The sequence below is a fragment of the Puma concolor genome, chromosome B4, assembly GCF_028749965.1.
Source record: "Puma concolor isolate L17-30 chromosome B4, mPumCon1.1.hap2, whole genome shotgun sequence".
Taxonomy (NCBI): Eukaryota; Metazoa; Chordata; class Mammalia; order Carnivora; family Felidae; genus Puma; species Puma concolor.
Genome location: NC_141673.1, coordinates 30662666 through 30677573, shown reverse-complemented (window position 1 = coordinate 30677573; position 14908 = coordinate 30662666). Strand labels below are relative to the sequence as shown.

At 43.5% G+C, this 14908-nt stretch overlaps 2 protein-coding genes across 5 annotated transcripts in view; both read right to left on the bottom strand.

The window, feature by feature from the left end:
* Positions 1-13705, bottom strand: part of POC1B (POC1 centriolar protein B) — a 97930-nt gene extending 84225 nt beyond the window's left edge. For 2 of the 4 annotated variants that reach the window (XM_025926761.2, XM_025926763.2), the window contains exons 1-2: positions 13571-13705; positions 12825-12909 (exon numbers count right to left, since the gene is read on the bottom strand). In XM_025926761.2, the coding sequence (XP_025782546.1) occupies positions 12825-12909; positions 13571-13585 (100 nt within the window). In that variant the 5' untranslated portion in view covers positions 13586-13705. Of the gene's footprint in view, positions 1-12824; positions 12910-13570 lie in introns of those variants that run through there. The other 2 variants (XM_086712686.1, XM_086712683.1) reach the window with 2 other exon arrangements.
* On the bottom strand, positions 6945-12531 carry GALNT4 (polypeptide N-acetylgalactosaminyltransferase 4). Its single transcript, XM_086712682.1, has one exon. It carries the CDS (start codon positions 12278-12280, stop codon positions 10532-10534), a length of 1749 nt encoding a protein of 582 aa, XP_086568808.1. The 5' UTR covers positions 12281-12531; the 3' UTR covers positions 6945-10531.
* Positions 13706-14908: the final 1203 nt, after the last annotated feature.

Below are 14908 nucleotides of genomic sequence, written 5' to 3'. Positions count from 1 at the left end.
CAGTTCTGCACTCTCTGTTGCTTGATGACTGAATTCACTTGCCTCATATATGTTGTCTCATTTTACAGTTGTTTTTAGGCTGGAGGGAAAGTTTGGCTACCAATTACTCTGTCAGGACAGGAGGGAGAAGTGTGCTTTACTCTCTTTAATAGCTACATAATATTCTATTGTGTAGCCACACCTTAATTTATTTAACCAGTCTACCCTATTTACCCTTTCACAAATGATGCGGTAATATACAGGAGTCATTTCTGATGTGTACAAATACATCATTGTGATCAATTCCCAAAAAAATTCTTCATGGGTCAAAGAGTACATGTTTTTGAACTCACAAAAAGGTCTATGTTCACAATATAGTGTCTTTCACAGCTTTATGCATTTGGATCATCTCCCTCTCAGGCCTTTCCATCCCATATTCAAGAAAGTCCTAGTAATCCAAATCACCTTCATATAGAAATTCTTGAATTTTTCAACTATTTCAGGGGTCCTTCTATGTATTTTGGACTCTGATTATGTCTCACTTATACTCCACTACCAGAAGTTAACTCAGATTTCTGGTTTGAGGGCACCATGATTTTGTACTTCCTATAGCATTTCCAGGTTCATGCTGGTCTTTAGGTCACAAAAGAAACTCTAGATGGCCTTCTTCAAGGAAAAATAAACAAGGACATATTCTAAGGAAATCTGTGAGGAGATCTCTATGACTGTTTTTTAAGAAAAAAAATTATCACTCCCAAGCATACACATCTATAAGCTTAGATAAAAGGGAAAGGGCTGCCCAATAAAAAGATAATATTCTAATCTTCACTAGATAAACTTTCATCTCTATCTAATACTTTCAGAGTTACTTTGTGCTATCCAAGCACTATGTAATAATATAAATAAATGATGGCACTAACTTAAAATTCCTCTGCCCTGAATGAGGGAATATTTAAGCATCTTTTCCTTCTAGCTGACACTAAGTCATTATCTTGCTAGTGTAAGCATGGTCTAAAAGGAGCTGTGGGTGCTTTAAAAATAATCTTCAGTAATGACAATCAGGAGAACTTAATTTAACTTACTCAAATTCCACGTCTCTAGGAGGATGGACAATCACAACAACATCCACCTTTACAGAGTTGTTACTAGGGGCCAAATACTTTCATAAGCATTATTTTATTTAATCCTCACAACGAGGCAAGTAATTATCATTATCCCTCTTGTTCAGATGAGGAAGTGAGGCTTAGTGAGGTGAAGTAATTTGTCCAAGGTCATGGAGGCAGAAAGCAATGTAGTCCATTTTTAACCCAGTTCTATGAGTCTCCAAAGCCTGGGCATTTAACCAATAACCCAGTGTTTTGAGAAGCACTGGGCATTTATGGATTATCCCTATTACAATTACTGGGAACCTTGTTTAAAATGTGTACTTCCAGTAAATTAAACATTCTTTGGGGTGAGACTGAGGAATCTGATTTTTTTTTTTTTTTTTTACCACTTTCTCACTTAATTCTGATGTACCTTGGAAGTGGAGACATACTGTGCTCTGCATACACTAACACTTAGGAATAAGTTTTTGAACTGTAACAGTGGGAGAAACTTTAACGAAGCTACTACACAGGTTGCCATCAAAAACCATAATAGGAAAAGAATTTCTGGCAAACTTTTATTATGGTTTCACTGTGAAGAAAACAACTTAGAACTTCCAAATTTCATTCTGCTTCTATTCAATGAAAAAAAGAAAGAAATTAACTTGTTCTTTACCATCATTTATTCTACAAATAACCCACAGGCTAATAGCTAATAGGGATTGGGTCCATGACAGCATAACCTTGAAGGGAAAAAAGGGAGGAAAGTGACAACTTCAGTGTTAAAATTATACAATTTTAAATGGAAACGTCTAAAGTGCGGCTCGGGTTCTGCAAACCATGTGACAGTACTTTGAAACTCTTCTAATGTTTGAATAAATTTGAGTGCTGCCTTCTGAGAAGCTGGCCTAATGGAAAAGAATGTGGCTCTAGAATTAGACTCCAATCCAGGCCCAGCCAGGCTGTGCTGCTTACTAGCTATGTAGCTTCAGGAAAGTTCCTGAACCTTCATCCATAAAAAAGGATGGAAACACTTCACAGGTTATTGGTTTTTCCCATCCCCTCTCCTCCAACCACCTCCCAACCCACCCTGTGAAACCCAAGAGCCCAGCACCTTCTGAAAGGCTATCAAGTATAAATCCACCATACTTTATGTTCTGTTTCTCCGAGTCATGACCAGAAGTTTAGGCCTTGTGGGGCGCCTGGGTGGCGCAGTCGGTTAAGCGTCCGACTTCAGCCAGGTCACGATCTCGCGGTCCGTGAGTTCGAGCCCCGCGTCGGGCTCTGGGCTGATGGCTCAGAGCCTGGAGCCTGTTTCCGATTCTGTGTCTCCCTCTCTCTCTGCCCCTCCCCCGTTCATGCTCTGTCTCTCTCTGTCCCAAAAATAAATAAACGTTGAAAAAAAAAAAAATTTAAAAAAAAAGAAGTTTAGGCCTTGAGTTCCTCCAGTCATCATCCACATGCTCTCACTCCTATAACTCTCTGGATGTCGCCTTAGCTGACCCTGACACCCATGCCTTCTCTCCTTCCCAAAAGCCGCCAGTGGGCCAGGGGGACTCCCAGTAGATGATCTCCCTATAACCACATCCTCCTCCTTGAAAGTCCCTCCTCCTCAACCACTTACGCTTAACTCTGCTTGGGAACCCCAAGTTCCCTGAAACCCTTTCAAGTGACAATCATTTTCTCTTTCACATTTCACCTACCTCACGTCACAGTTTTCCTCTCTAGCTCCTGATATTATTAGTTCAGTCAACAGATATCTCACCCTTACACCACATAAGGCATTGTGGGCCGGGCAGGGGAAGTCCTAAGGAAGAAAATAGGCAAACTTTCTAAATGGAGAGCTGACACTCGGATGAAGAGGAGGAAAACAAGTCAACAAGCAGGCAAACATGACATCTTAAATTGTGCCAACAGACATGAAAGCTACATCAGGAAGTCATAAGGAGAATTTTGTGTGGAGGTAGAATACTTACTTCAGATGGAGTTATCAGTAGCATTTTAAGGAGAGGCAGAAGGACAAGAAGGAGCCAGCCAAGCAGAGTGAGGAAGTGAAGAGCATTTCAGACCAAGGGGACAACCAAAATGCTCCAAGGCCCTTTTCTTCCACGCTTCCTTGGCAATTCCTTCCGTGGCCACACCCTGCATCTTGTCATCAGCAGAAACTGAACACTTCCCAGATCATGAATTGAAGCCTGCCATCCTCTGACAAGCTGCTTTCCTTACAGTTTAGTCAAGTAATTTCTATATCACTCCAATCCACTGACCTATATTCTCCATGGAGGCTCTCTTTTCATCACCTTCATTTCTCTCTTTATCCTACTGATAAGCCCCCTCTCACACATATATTCATTCAATCCTCTGACTCTCCCTCCTTCCTTCAAGTTTCCCCAGCTAAATCCCAGTCACTCTGGCTTTTCTGGACCTATATTTGTACCAGTGAGAGTAGCTAGACACACCCCCAAACAGATTAGAAACACGGTAAATGTATAACCACTAATGTCACCTGGATCTCTACACTGCCCGGTAGTGCTCAATTCTGCAATACTTCCCTCCCTACTCTCCTAATGACTATTTAACATCTCTCAATTCCACATTTCTCCCCCACCCTAGACCTTGGCTTTCATGAGACCCTACTGTCATGGCTTTCCTTCTATCTTTCTGATTATTTCTTCTTAGATTCTTTTGCCATTTCTTCTTCTTGTCTAAAGGTTTGGGATCTTTAGGACTAAACTTGGGCTATTTGCCCTCATGGTTCTATGTTCTTCCCAGGTGATCTCAAATATTCCCATGACTTTGCTGAAGTCGAAAACAAATGGAGGCCAGCCTTGAAAATTCCCTCAGTAGACAAAAACAGTTTAATCACACAAACAAAGATTAATTTAGCTTATTTTGTCAAACTAACTTGACCTAGGTCATTTCTTGCTTATGTCTCTGGAAATCACAAGCAAAAACTTGAACTGTTTCCCAAGGTAACTACTGACCAACACCCTATCATTTAAGAGAACTCTAATATTACAAGCAATCAATGTGAAGAATAAAGTCACTGCTTTCTCACTATATAAGCTGCTTTATAACATACCCCTGAGCCTCACTGCATGTTTTGAATGTTCCCAGTTTGCAAACTATCTTTATGGTATGTGCACAATAAACTTTAACTAATTACTATTTCAGGGATTCCTCAGTTTTACTTCTGTTATTTCTGAACTTTTGACAACTTTAAATACCATCTGTATGCTAATAACTCCCAAATTTCTCTCTTTCCCAGAGCACCACCCTAGTCTGAACCATCATCAACTCCTGCTGGTATTACTAAAATATCTCCTAATTGACTTCTCTACTAATAGTTCAGTATCCACAGAGCAGAGTGATCTTTTTGAGGTCTAAATCAGATTATGCCATTCCCTTCCTTAACACTCTTCAACAACTTTTCACAACTCTCAGAACAAAATCCTAAAACATGGCCTCCGCCTTAGTTTCCTAGGGCTGCCATAACAAATTGCCAAAATCTTGGAGGCTTAAAACAAAGCGAATTTATTCTCGTACAGTCCCCAAGGCCAGAAGTACAAAATCAAGGCATTGGTAGGATTCTCTCTAACGTTCTAAAGGAGATTCCATTCTTTGTCTCTTCCAAGGTCTGGTGCCTCCAGAAGCTCTTTGGCTCCTGGCTGCATGACTCCAATCTCTGCCTCTGGCTTCTTCTCTTATCTCCTCTGTGTCTCTCCTAATAACACTTGTCATTGGATTCAAGGCTCACCAAGATAATCCAGAATGATCTCTTCTTGAGATCCTTAACTTAATTACATCTGGAAAGAACTTTTTTCCCAAACAAAGTCACATTTACAGGTTTCAGGGACATAAACATATCTTTTAAAGGGCCCCTATTTAACCTGCTCTAGCCTCCAAGGCCTTACTACCTCTGCCTTCCCCTGCAACTTCATCCCCTAAAGCTCTCTCTCTGCCTTCATTTACAGCCTCTACCCCTTCTGGCCTTTCTCTCTCTCTCTCTCTTTTTTTTTAAAGTAATTTTTTTTAAGTTTTCCTGTTTATGTAATCTCTACACTCAATGTGGAGCTCTAACTCATGACCCAAGATCAAGAGTCGCATGCTCTTCTGACTGAGCCAGCTAGGTGCCTCTGGCCTTCTTCTAGTTCCTTAATCAAGGACAAGTTCTTTCCCACTCTTGGTTTTTGAATATGCAATTCTTTCTCTAGTCTTTGCCTGGCTAACTCCTCCCTCAGGTCCTGAGTTAAATCTAACTTCCACAAAGGAGTATTCCTTGACCCCATAAACTTATGTCGCCACTGTTATTCCTCAAAGCACTCTTCCTTTTCTTCACAGCATGCACCCCTTTTCCTGTTTCAGGTTGTACCTGCACATGATTTGTGTATTTACTTGTTAATATTTGTCTCTATCATCAGACTATGGATTCTTCACACCATGTGAAGAAGCACACCTGTTTTGTTCTCCTCTGTGTGTGTGCACCCAGAGCATAAGCCAGCATCTGGCATGCTGTAGCATTAACTAAATAAAGTTCCACTCGATAAATGGGGAACTTTTATTTTTTATATATCATTCCCCCTTTGAACAGGATCAGATAAGTGCAAATAAGAGGGTCAGAATGGTGACCAGACAGCCAAGGGCACTGCTAGCCTTCAGTGGACAACTCTCCTGGGCCAGCCTGAGAAAGTGGTCGAGCTTGGCATAAAAAAGGAAAAGTCATGTCTGATTATTAGCAAGCTGTAAGGACTTGTCTACTCTTCACTTCTACCCTGGACAACTATTCAGTTCAGGAATTTATTTCACCTTTTATAATAATCCCTACATCCTGGTCAAAACGATTTAGGTTTTTCTGAAATTTTAGGAAAAAATTCCAATACAGATTCTCACTCATGGTCTAATTCACATATATATCTAACTTTCTTAACTCTGTTAAATTACAAAATGACTCAAGTGTTAATAAATCCTGCTGGCCGGTTTTAAAGTCTGGTAGGCACAGAGGGATACAGAAATCTTTTTTGGAATACATGAAATTCTCCAGCCTCTTCTTTTCCCCTTAAGATTTTTTTTTTTATAATTGAGATGTAATTCATATACTATAACTTCACCCTTTTATAGTGTATAATTCAGTGTTTTACCCAAAATTGTACCACCATTGTCACTATCTAATTCCAGAACATTCTCATTACACACCCACCCCCTAAAAAACCCATCCTCATTAGCAATCATTCTCTATTCCTTCCTGCCACAGGCCCTGGCAAACACTTTGTACTGTCTATGATTTTTCCAGTCATTTTTTACTTTCATGAAACTGAAGGTGAGATACAATGATTTGCACAGGGTTGCAGTCACTTAGTAAGACAGCAAGATTCTAGCATACATATTTACAGTAACTTTTTAAACTATACATTAAAAAACCCCAAAAAATCAGTAAAAATATGTTTAGCTCAACTGTACGTATCCTAAATGTGGCTATTAAGACATCTGATGTATAAAGCGGAGTCTTTACAATAGTGATTCCCAAGAAGTGTCTCAGGCACGGGAGAGGCATGGGTGTGGGGCATTAGGCAGAATCACTAAAGAGGAAGAAGAGATGTGGCTGGTGGAAAGGAATTGCACTTCGGATGGGGGGATGCAGAGCGATGGTTGAGGGAAATGTGAGGCTATGTGGTTTACAGAATAGATATATTTCTTTTTAGCCGAAGGTTTTGAAATTCATGTTAATGTGCCCAGGTGTTCACTTGCTTCCTTTTACAGAGCCCCCAGTGAGCCCCAGAGCTCCCCAGTCATTTCCTGTTTGTTTATGAGTAGTAAACGCAGACATTAATAGTGCTAACACCACTCAGAATACTTGTAGGGTAATGACACCTTGCAAAATAATGCAGGAACTTTGACTTTTTAATATTGTCTGTATTTTCAAATAAGCTAAATAATTACAAGCTTAACTCTCTTCTGTTACCATCAACAAATGTGTACATAGAAACAATGATCCCATAGACTAAAATCATCAGAATCCATCTGCAAAAATAATTAGCAATGCATTTTATGTCTTAATATTGCAAAAAATCATTAACAAAAGGAAAAAAAAAAGGATGGGAACTGCTCAACACACAGAAAAAAATTCATTGTTCAAAAGAGATTAATCTGAACCTCAACCTTTTTTGGGCTCATTTACAAATATTATTAAAACAGCAATTGAAAGGGACAAAGTAGGGATGCCTGGGTAGCTCAGTCAGTGAAGCGTCCAACTTCAGCTCAGGTCATGACCTTGCACTCGCTCACTCACTGAGTTCAAGCCCCCGCTTCGCTTCGGGCTCTGTGCTGACAGCTCAGAGCTGGAGCCTGTGTCTCCCTCTCTCTCTGCCCATCCCCCGCTCACTCTCTGTCTCTCTCTGTCTCAAAAATAAACAAACATTAAAAAAAATTTTAACAAAAGGGACAAACTAATCGAAACCAAATATTTTATTAGTTAAAATTGAGATCCTAAAACCACTAAGACTATACAACTTAAAAATAACCTCTTGGCTCCAACCTAGAAAAGTTTGATTTGCCAACATACAATGAATATGCAGGAACCTACTACTACTGAGTAAACAAACTGTATTTCACAAACAAGTTACTGTGAGTTCTAGAGATCCTGCAGATGATCATTATCATTTGTCTGAAAGACGACTGCTAGAAATGCCTACTTAATGTACTCATAGAGCTGGACACTGAATGGCATAACGACCATTTGAAGTAGAAACCTCTTGTCTACCAAATATTTTACTGAAACTGATATTAATATGTAAACTAACTTAAAAAGTCAACTCTTAACTGTCTACAGCAAAAGAGAGCTTTGGTACCAATAAATGGGAATTAGGGCGTCAAAATAGACATTGTTTGTAGATTTACAGTATGTTTTTTTAAATTAAATTGGCAATGCCTATAGACAAAAGCGTGAAAGTCTCATCCTTCTGTTACCTACATACACTACATGAGGAATGAACAACCAGACTCTTTCAAGTTACTGATCTAAATAAAGCACTATCCTAAAATTTCTTCCAAAATAATTAATGGGTCACATCCTACAATTTAGCAATAGGTAAAAAATTAAGTACTTTACTTTTCAATGCCCCCTTTATCTTTTGACAGGAGCAGCAAGATACTGGGGTAAAAGTAATTCCAATAAGTACTTCCAGAATAATCAATTTCAGTTTTTCCATTTGAAGGGGGGGGGGGGGGCGGCTAACAAGAACAAATAAGTAAATAAAGGGCGATTTAAATTAAAAAGTAGACTGGGCAAGGGGAGATAGTAGGTTTAGGAGAACAAATGCTGTCAAACAACCATTTTTGCAAAATGCAGAGTATTATTATAAATCCTTCTTAAATTACACCCAGGGCCATGTACCTTGCACATGAAATTTGGGTAATTCTTTGATAAACCTCAAGGTTGCTAGATAACTTCACGAAAGTTATTAACACATTTTCATTGTGAGAAGCAAAGGAGAAATAAAAATAATCAAGATACATAGCACTTTTACTTTTTGAAATGGCTATCCTAAAAGTTTTTCTTAAATTCCGATTTTGCGAAGTTCCTTCTCTCCAGTCATCAAGTACACACTGAAAAAAACTTTACTTATGAGTACTGTGGACTATCTATGGAGTATGCATTTTTCATAAATGTAGACCAAAGTGAACTAATTGAGATTTGGTTCTAAATTCAGCCTGTGATTCTTGGATATAGCTTTGGAACAAAATGAGTGGTGTATATATATATATATATATATTTAAGTATAGTTACTTCTTAATTTTGTTGGGAAAATATTTATATTCTCAGCCCAAAAGATTACTTTTAGAGTTTGAAAGATTAAAGATAAAAACAAAATTGGTTCAACAACTGTCAAATAAAATGAATACAAACACTGACCACAACAATTTTCCACTCAATCCAAAATAAACCACTTCAGTTGAGCTCGGCTCACTTAATTTTAAAAGTATCCCCCTTTTCCAGATTCTTAACTGGACTGATTATTGCCTAACAACATTATCTGTGTTAAAAGTGAAGAGATAAAAAGTGTTGTAAAGACTGCACGAGTGATTGTAATGTGTAATCACATTTCAGAGCTGGAAGGGATCTTTGAGATCTAATCCAGCACCCACATTTTATAGACGAGAAAACTGAAGCCCAAACGGAGTCTTTTGGTCAAACGACATGACCAAAATCACATCCCATGGCTGAGCCATTCATTCATTCATTCATCATTCATTCACCCACATACTACTGAAAGCTGCCTAAGTGCCAGGCTTGGTGCTAGGTGCTGAAAACAGGCTGCAGGGCAGCAATCGGCAACGTCCAGGCAACAGGCAAGCTTTTTCCTTGTTTTAAGAGAAATCCTTAAATGTCCTCACCAGGAAGAACTCCTAGAAGACTTCCACAGCCTTTGCAGCACCGGGCCCACTTTCAGTTTCACACATTTCAGTAAACACAGTTGGCTTTAACTTTGCAGAGTCCACAATCATGTTTACTTTAAACAATTAAGCATTAACAAAGGGAAGCACAGTATTGTGAATGAGTCCCTTTCCAGTACATTCATAACTTAAGGAAGTGCAATCAGAAAATGCCCCCCCCCCACACACACAAGAGTTCACAGAGAGGACAGCTTACAAAATCAGAGCAAAATGAGGTATCAATACAGGCCAGTTAAGTCTAATAGCTCAAGTTTACCAAGTGTGGAATGTAAATCTCTCCCCGTTTCATTCAGATGTGGGTATATTTTTCTGAGATGTCTGCATGTTAAAAAGACCTCTAAACTCACATTCAAACTAATGCCCTCTTCCAATGAAATGTACATCTAAACCAGGCCTTTCTCCTTAAGACCAACTTCCTTTGATTTCTAGTTGATTAAAGGAAAACTAAAATAAAAAAATAATAACGACACCTAATGTGTTGGCTATAAGAAATTCAAATCCTCATACAATAAGAATAGCAATAGCTCAAACTGCACATTTATGAGTTTTGTTTTTAAAGAGATGGGCAGTGAACTTATCCATCAACATAAATCATCTCTCTTTCTGCTTGGACTTTTACAGTCTTTAATATTAAGTCTGGCACTTAAATGTTTTGTGTATATCAATTCACAGTCAACTTCTTTGAGGAGAAAAAAACCATATTGACAAAGCTTTTAAATAAAACAACCCATAAGTAAGGCACTTTGAAATATTAAACAGCAGCTCTCTGTGCACCCATTTTCAGCATTCTATACCAAAATGAAACACAGCTTTCACAGAGCTCTCGCAGATGACCAGTGGGTGATTTCTGATAAAACACAACCTCACTGAGGCTCTTTAAAGGCTCTTTGACTTTCTTGAAATGACCAGTGGGTGATTTCTGATAAAACACAATCTCACTGAGGCTCTTTAAAGGCTCTTTGACTTTCTTGGAGCTATTGTCCGTCCGCTCAGGAAGAAAGTGCTGTTGTGCTCTTCTATTTCTCAAACTTCCAGATCTGTTTTTTATCTAGAGCATCACAAGTTCTCATTTGAACATCAGGGCGACCCTCAGGTGTCCGAAAAGCACTAAGGCACAGTCCCGAGCGGGGATGAAAAATGGTTCCATCTTCTTCAAAATGCCAAATAATGTTTGCTGGAATGGGGAACCCATCTTTTGGACAATTTTGCATTCCTACATAATTTTTTTGCTCAGGAACCTCTGCGCATAACTCTGTCACAGAGTTAAACCTTATTTCCTTGTTTGAAGTGTATTCAAAGAATTGATTGCCTCCTTGGCCGTGGCAGCCAAACAGTGAAAGGTTGGCACCTGTGGGGTTACTGTCAGGAGAGTTATAATCTAAACATTCGGAAGAGATTCCCATACTGCGAATAGCTCCGTGCCAGCCTGGCCTATCCTCTGGAACATGTAAATTAGAAAACACATTTTTCAAATACCAGTCAAAGCTCTTGCACTTCAGCCGTTCTCGTAGTAATTTTCTTTCAGATATATCACCATAAGCTTCTTTCCTTGCTGGAGGGTTTCGATTGTAGAAATGCTCTTTGTACTGGTCCATCCACACTTCCGCTGCCCGAGCAGTATTCTGTAGGAAATTGGGCCGAGCATATGGCGCCCGCTTGGGGAATACATGGCCCACATGGGAACACGGGTGGATCTCCAGTTTACCTCCACACTGCCACACCCTAAAAGATAGCTCCAGGTTCTCACCCCCCCACACTTCCATTCCAGTGTCATATGTTCCAAGGTACTGAAAATATTTCTTGCTGACAGCAAACAGTCCTCCAGCCATGGTGGGAGATCGGATTGGGTCAATTCTCGATTTCCGTCTGTCCCTTTCATGTTTGGGGACTGAATGCCACTGGAAGGTTAAGCGCCAGTCAAATCCACCAATCATGGGCTCCCCGGTCTGCATATAGAACTCAAAAGTATTCCAATCAATGGTGTCTATCACAGGACATACAATTGCCGTTTCATCTTTCCCAATTCTTTCCAAAAGTGGTTCTAACCAACCAGAATTACACTCACAGTGGCAATCCAGGAAAGTGAGGACATCCCCCGTGGCAAAAGTGGCCCCAATCAGGCGGGCTCGAACCAGCCCCTCACGCTTATTTGTTCTAATCAAGCGGACTCTATCGAGATTGCTGATGTAAGTTTCAAGCTGTGTCTTCAAATAAACTCTGTCACTCAAGTCATCCACTAGGATGATTTCCTTCAAGAGGACTGCAGGAGAAGTTTCTAAAACACTGTGGATGGTGCGGAGCAAGGTCGACCAGGCTTCATTATAGAAAGCGATGATAACAGAGGTGGTGGGAAGTCTCCTATAATTAAACTTCTGGGATTTACACTCATACATTCTTTTATCCTCTATGTGGCGGTGCAGGGAAATCCTGTCGCTGAGATAAATATTAATGGCATATCTCTCAATAAGTTCTTCTTGCTGCTTTAGTTCATCCTGGCTGAGCTGGAGTTTGCTGGCTTTCCCCCACTCCCCAAGTGCGTGGAAATCTGCAGGGGGCTTCTCATAAAGCGGTCGAGACAACTCCTCTGCCTTTTCCCACGGGCCTGAGAGCTGTTTGGGCCCCCTCTCCCTGGCAAGGCCGGCTGCTGAGGAGGCATGGAAAGTAGAGACAGAGAGTTCCACCAGGATATAGGCCACTGTTAAAAGCGCCAGCAACAGGCAGCTCTTGCCTGCCCAGGTCCACCTCACGGCCATCCGGATCCTCATGGTTAAGGCGCAGACGCGGCCACCAGAGCCACCACGCAGGGGAAGGACTTCGGACCAGCAGATTGAGGTCCCGGCTCAGGTAGGAGCGAACTTCCGAGCACGTCCCTCCTTTCACGCAGGCGCTCGGCTTCTTTCCAGCCACAGGGGCTTCGCAGCGGTCACCGGAGACCTCTCGGTCCTTGGCCTCCGGCACAGCCCCAACTCCTCTCTCCCCGCTTCCTCCACTTGGTCTCACAACTTTTCACAAACTCTCTGGCCAACACCCCACCCTCCCTGGGCCGAGGACAAACCCCTCCCCTTCCCACTCACTCCTCCTGGCGGTTAGTTCGAGAAAGTCTTCGGCCAGGCCCGGGCCCGGAGGCGACTCGGCGGGGCCGGGCTGGGGGCCAGGACTGGCACGACCCAGGTGCCCGAGGCTGCGGCGCTCTCAACCCCCACACGGGTCCTCGGGGGCTCTCCCGCGGCCCCGCGTGGGCAGGAGGCAAGGTTTCCGACCACCTGAGCCTTGGCCGCATCACAAAGAGGGGGAGAGAATGCAACTTACCAAGTTGTTTGCCGTTGGGACTGAAGTCCACGGACGTGATCGCAGCTTTGTGGCCCTTAAAATACCGCTCCAGAACGGGGTCCTCCTGGGAAGAAAGTCGTCGGGTTGTGAAAGCAGGTGCAGCCGTCGGGACGCGGGCGTCGCGGGGTCAGCGCGGCCGCCTCCGCCGGGGCCCGGCCCGGGAACCGCCACACGGGCGCTGTCCCCGCGGAGCCCGAGGGCCCTGCGCCAGCGCCCGCTCGGACCCCGACTCGGCGAGGCCGAGCGCCTGCCGCCCGCGCGGAGCCCGCCCCCACCGCCCGGGCCGCTCCCCAGAGTCGGGCGCCCGCGCGGGGCCACCGGGACGGCTCATCGGAATGCACGTTCCCGGGCCCCGGCGCCGGAGCCACCGGCGCGAGGCGGGGCCCCGGCTCCGGGGCTTTTGCAAACCCGCCAGGTGATTCTGACGCAGGCGCTCCACTGGAACCCTCCGAGAATTCTGGGGGCCATGGGGCTGCCGGGGCTCCGTCCCGAGCTCCGGGACGCCGGGAGGAGCGCCCGGGATCCGGCCAGGTAGCGCCAGGATCTCCGGCCCGGGATCCAGGGATCCCCCGGAGCGGAGAGTGAGGCGTGGACGCCCCTGGGGCGGGGGGCGCGGGGCGAGCGGCTCAGCACCCGGCTGCGGACGCTTGCCTCCACCTCCCGCCAGGTGCTAGCGCGGCCCCGCGGCACCAGCTCCGGGGAGGCGCCCCCCAGCCCCTCCTTACCGGGGCGGAGGCCATGGGAGGAGCGGCCGGCGCCGGGCTCCAGCCGGCGGGGGGGACCGGGGGAAGGGAGGGGACGGGACGGGAAGGGGGGACCGTGCGGCGCCCGGAACCGTCTGCCCAGAGCGGCGGCGCCTCCCGGTCACTACAACAACGGCGACCCAGTCAAACCCCGCGCTCCAGGCGTGGCCAGTCGAGCCCCGAGGCGGCGCCCGCGCCGGAGGAAACCGTGCCCAGGCCAGCAGGCAGGCGGGACGCTCCAGGGTCAGGTGTGACAACGCACGAAAGCCAACGTTTACTAACACTCGCACTGCCCGCGGCTTGAAACCGTGAAAGAGGGCAGTCACCGCGGTGGCAAGGAGACCGAGGCGAGGGAGAGGGCAAGGAGTCTGTGATCGATGCAATCGGAGTTCGACTACACGTTAAAGAGACAGCGCCCAGGAATTTGAAGAGGGTCCCCGACAGCTTAATGACTGGGGAAGGGAGTTTGGGTCTGAAGTGGGGCAGCTTGCTAAGTATTCATATACGCACAGGAACTAAACCTCTGGAGGACAGATTTTAATTTACTTAATCACTATTTTTCACACAATACCCTTCGTGATATAAATGCTGGAGAGATGAATGAATGAATGAATGAATGTTGTGCATCTACTTAATGTTTTTTCTGCTATGTGTTTCTATTCTAATCTGCTCGTTAGTGTATGCTTTAGAGCAGCCAATTTCCTCGGCAACAAGTTTAAAGTCTGCAGGAAGCCTTAGAAAGAAACTTTTTGTTTTGTTTAAATTATTAGGCTACATAGTAATATAGCCATTTGTATAGCAGGCTTTCTTACACACAATATCATTGGCGTTTCGGCAACGCCATGGCGCTGATGCAGTTATAAAATGTTACCAACGTTTGCAAATTGCAAACTTGATTCCTAGCTAGTTTACATATAATTGTCAAAGATTACAGAGTCAGATCTTCCAATTCTAAACCCATATTCTCTTTCCCCCTACCTCAAAGCATGAAAGACTCGGCTGAAAATTACATATAAAATAAACATTCTTGGCAGCAAAAAAATGACGTAATAGACCACAGCCGGTAAGACACATATTCTATGTAAATGAAAGGTATAGTACACACCTTAATTGCGGGTTCTCTAGTTGTCTAGTGATAGAATTTAGTTTTAGTAAATACTGCACATAGCAATTAAACAGACAGGAAATAGCTTTAGGTTTCAATATTAGTTCAATTCAAGTATAAATTTGCTGACTATCTCCTGTTTGGCTCTGAGGGGTACACAGGTGACTGAGACATTTTCACTGCCCTCAGGAACTCAACAGACTAGGTTTCTGAGT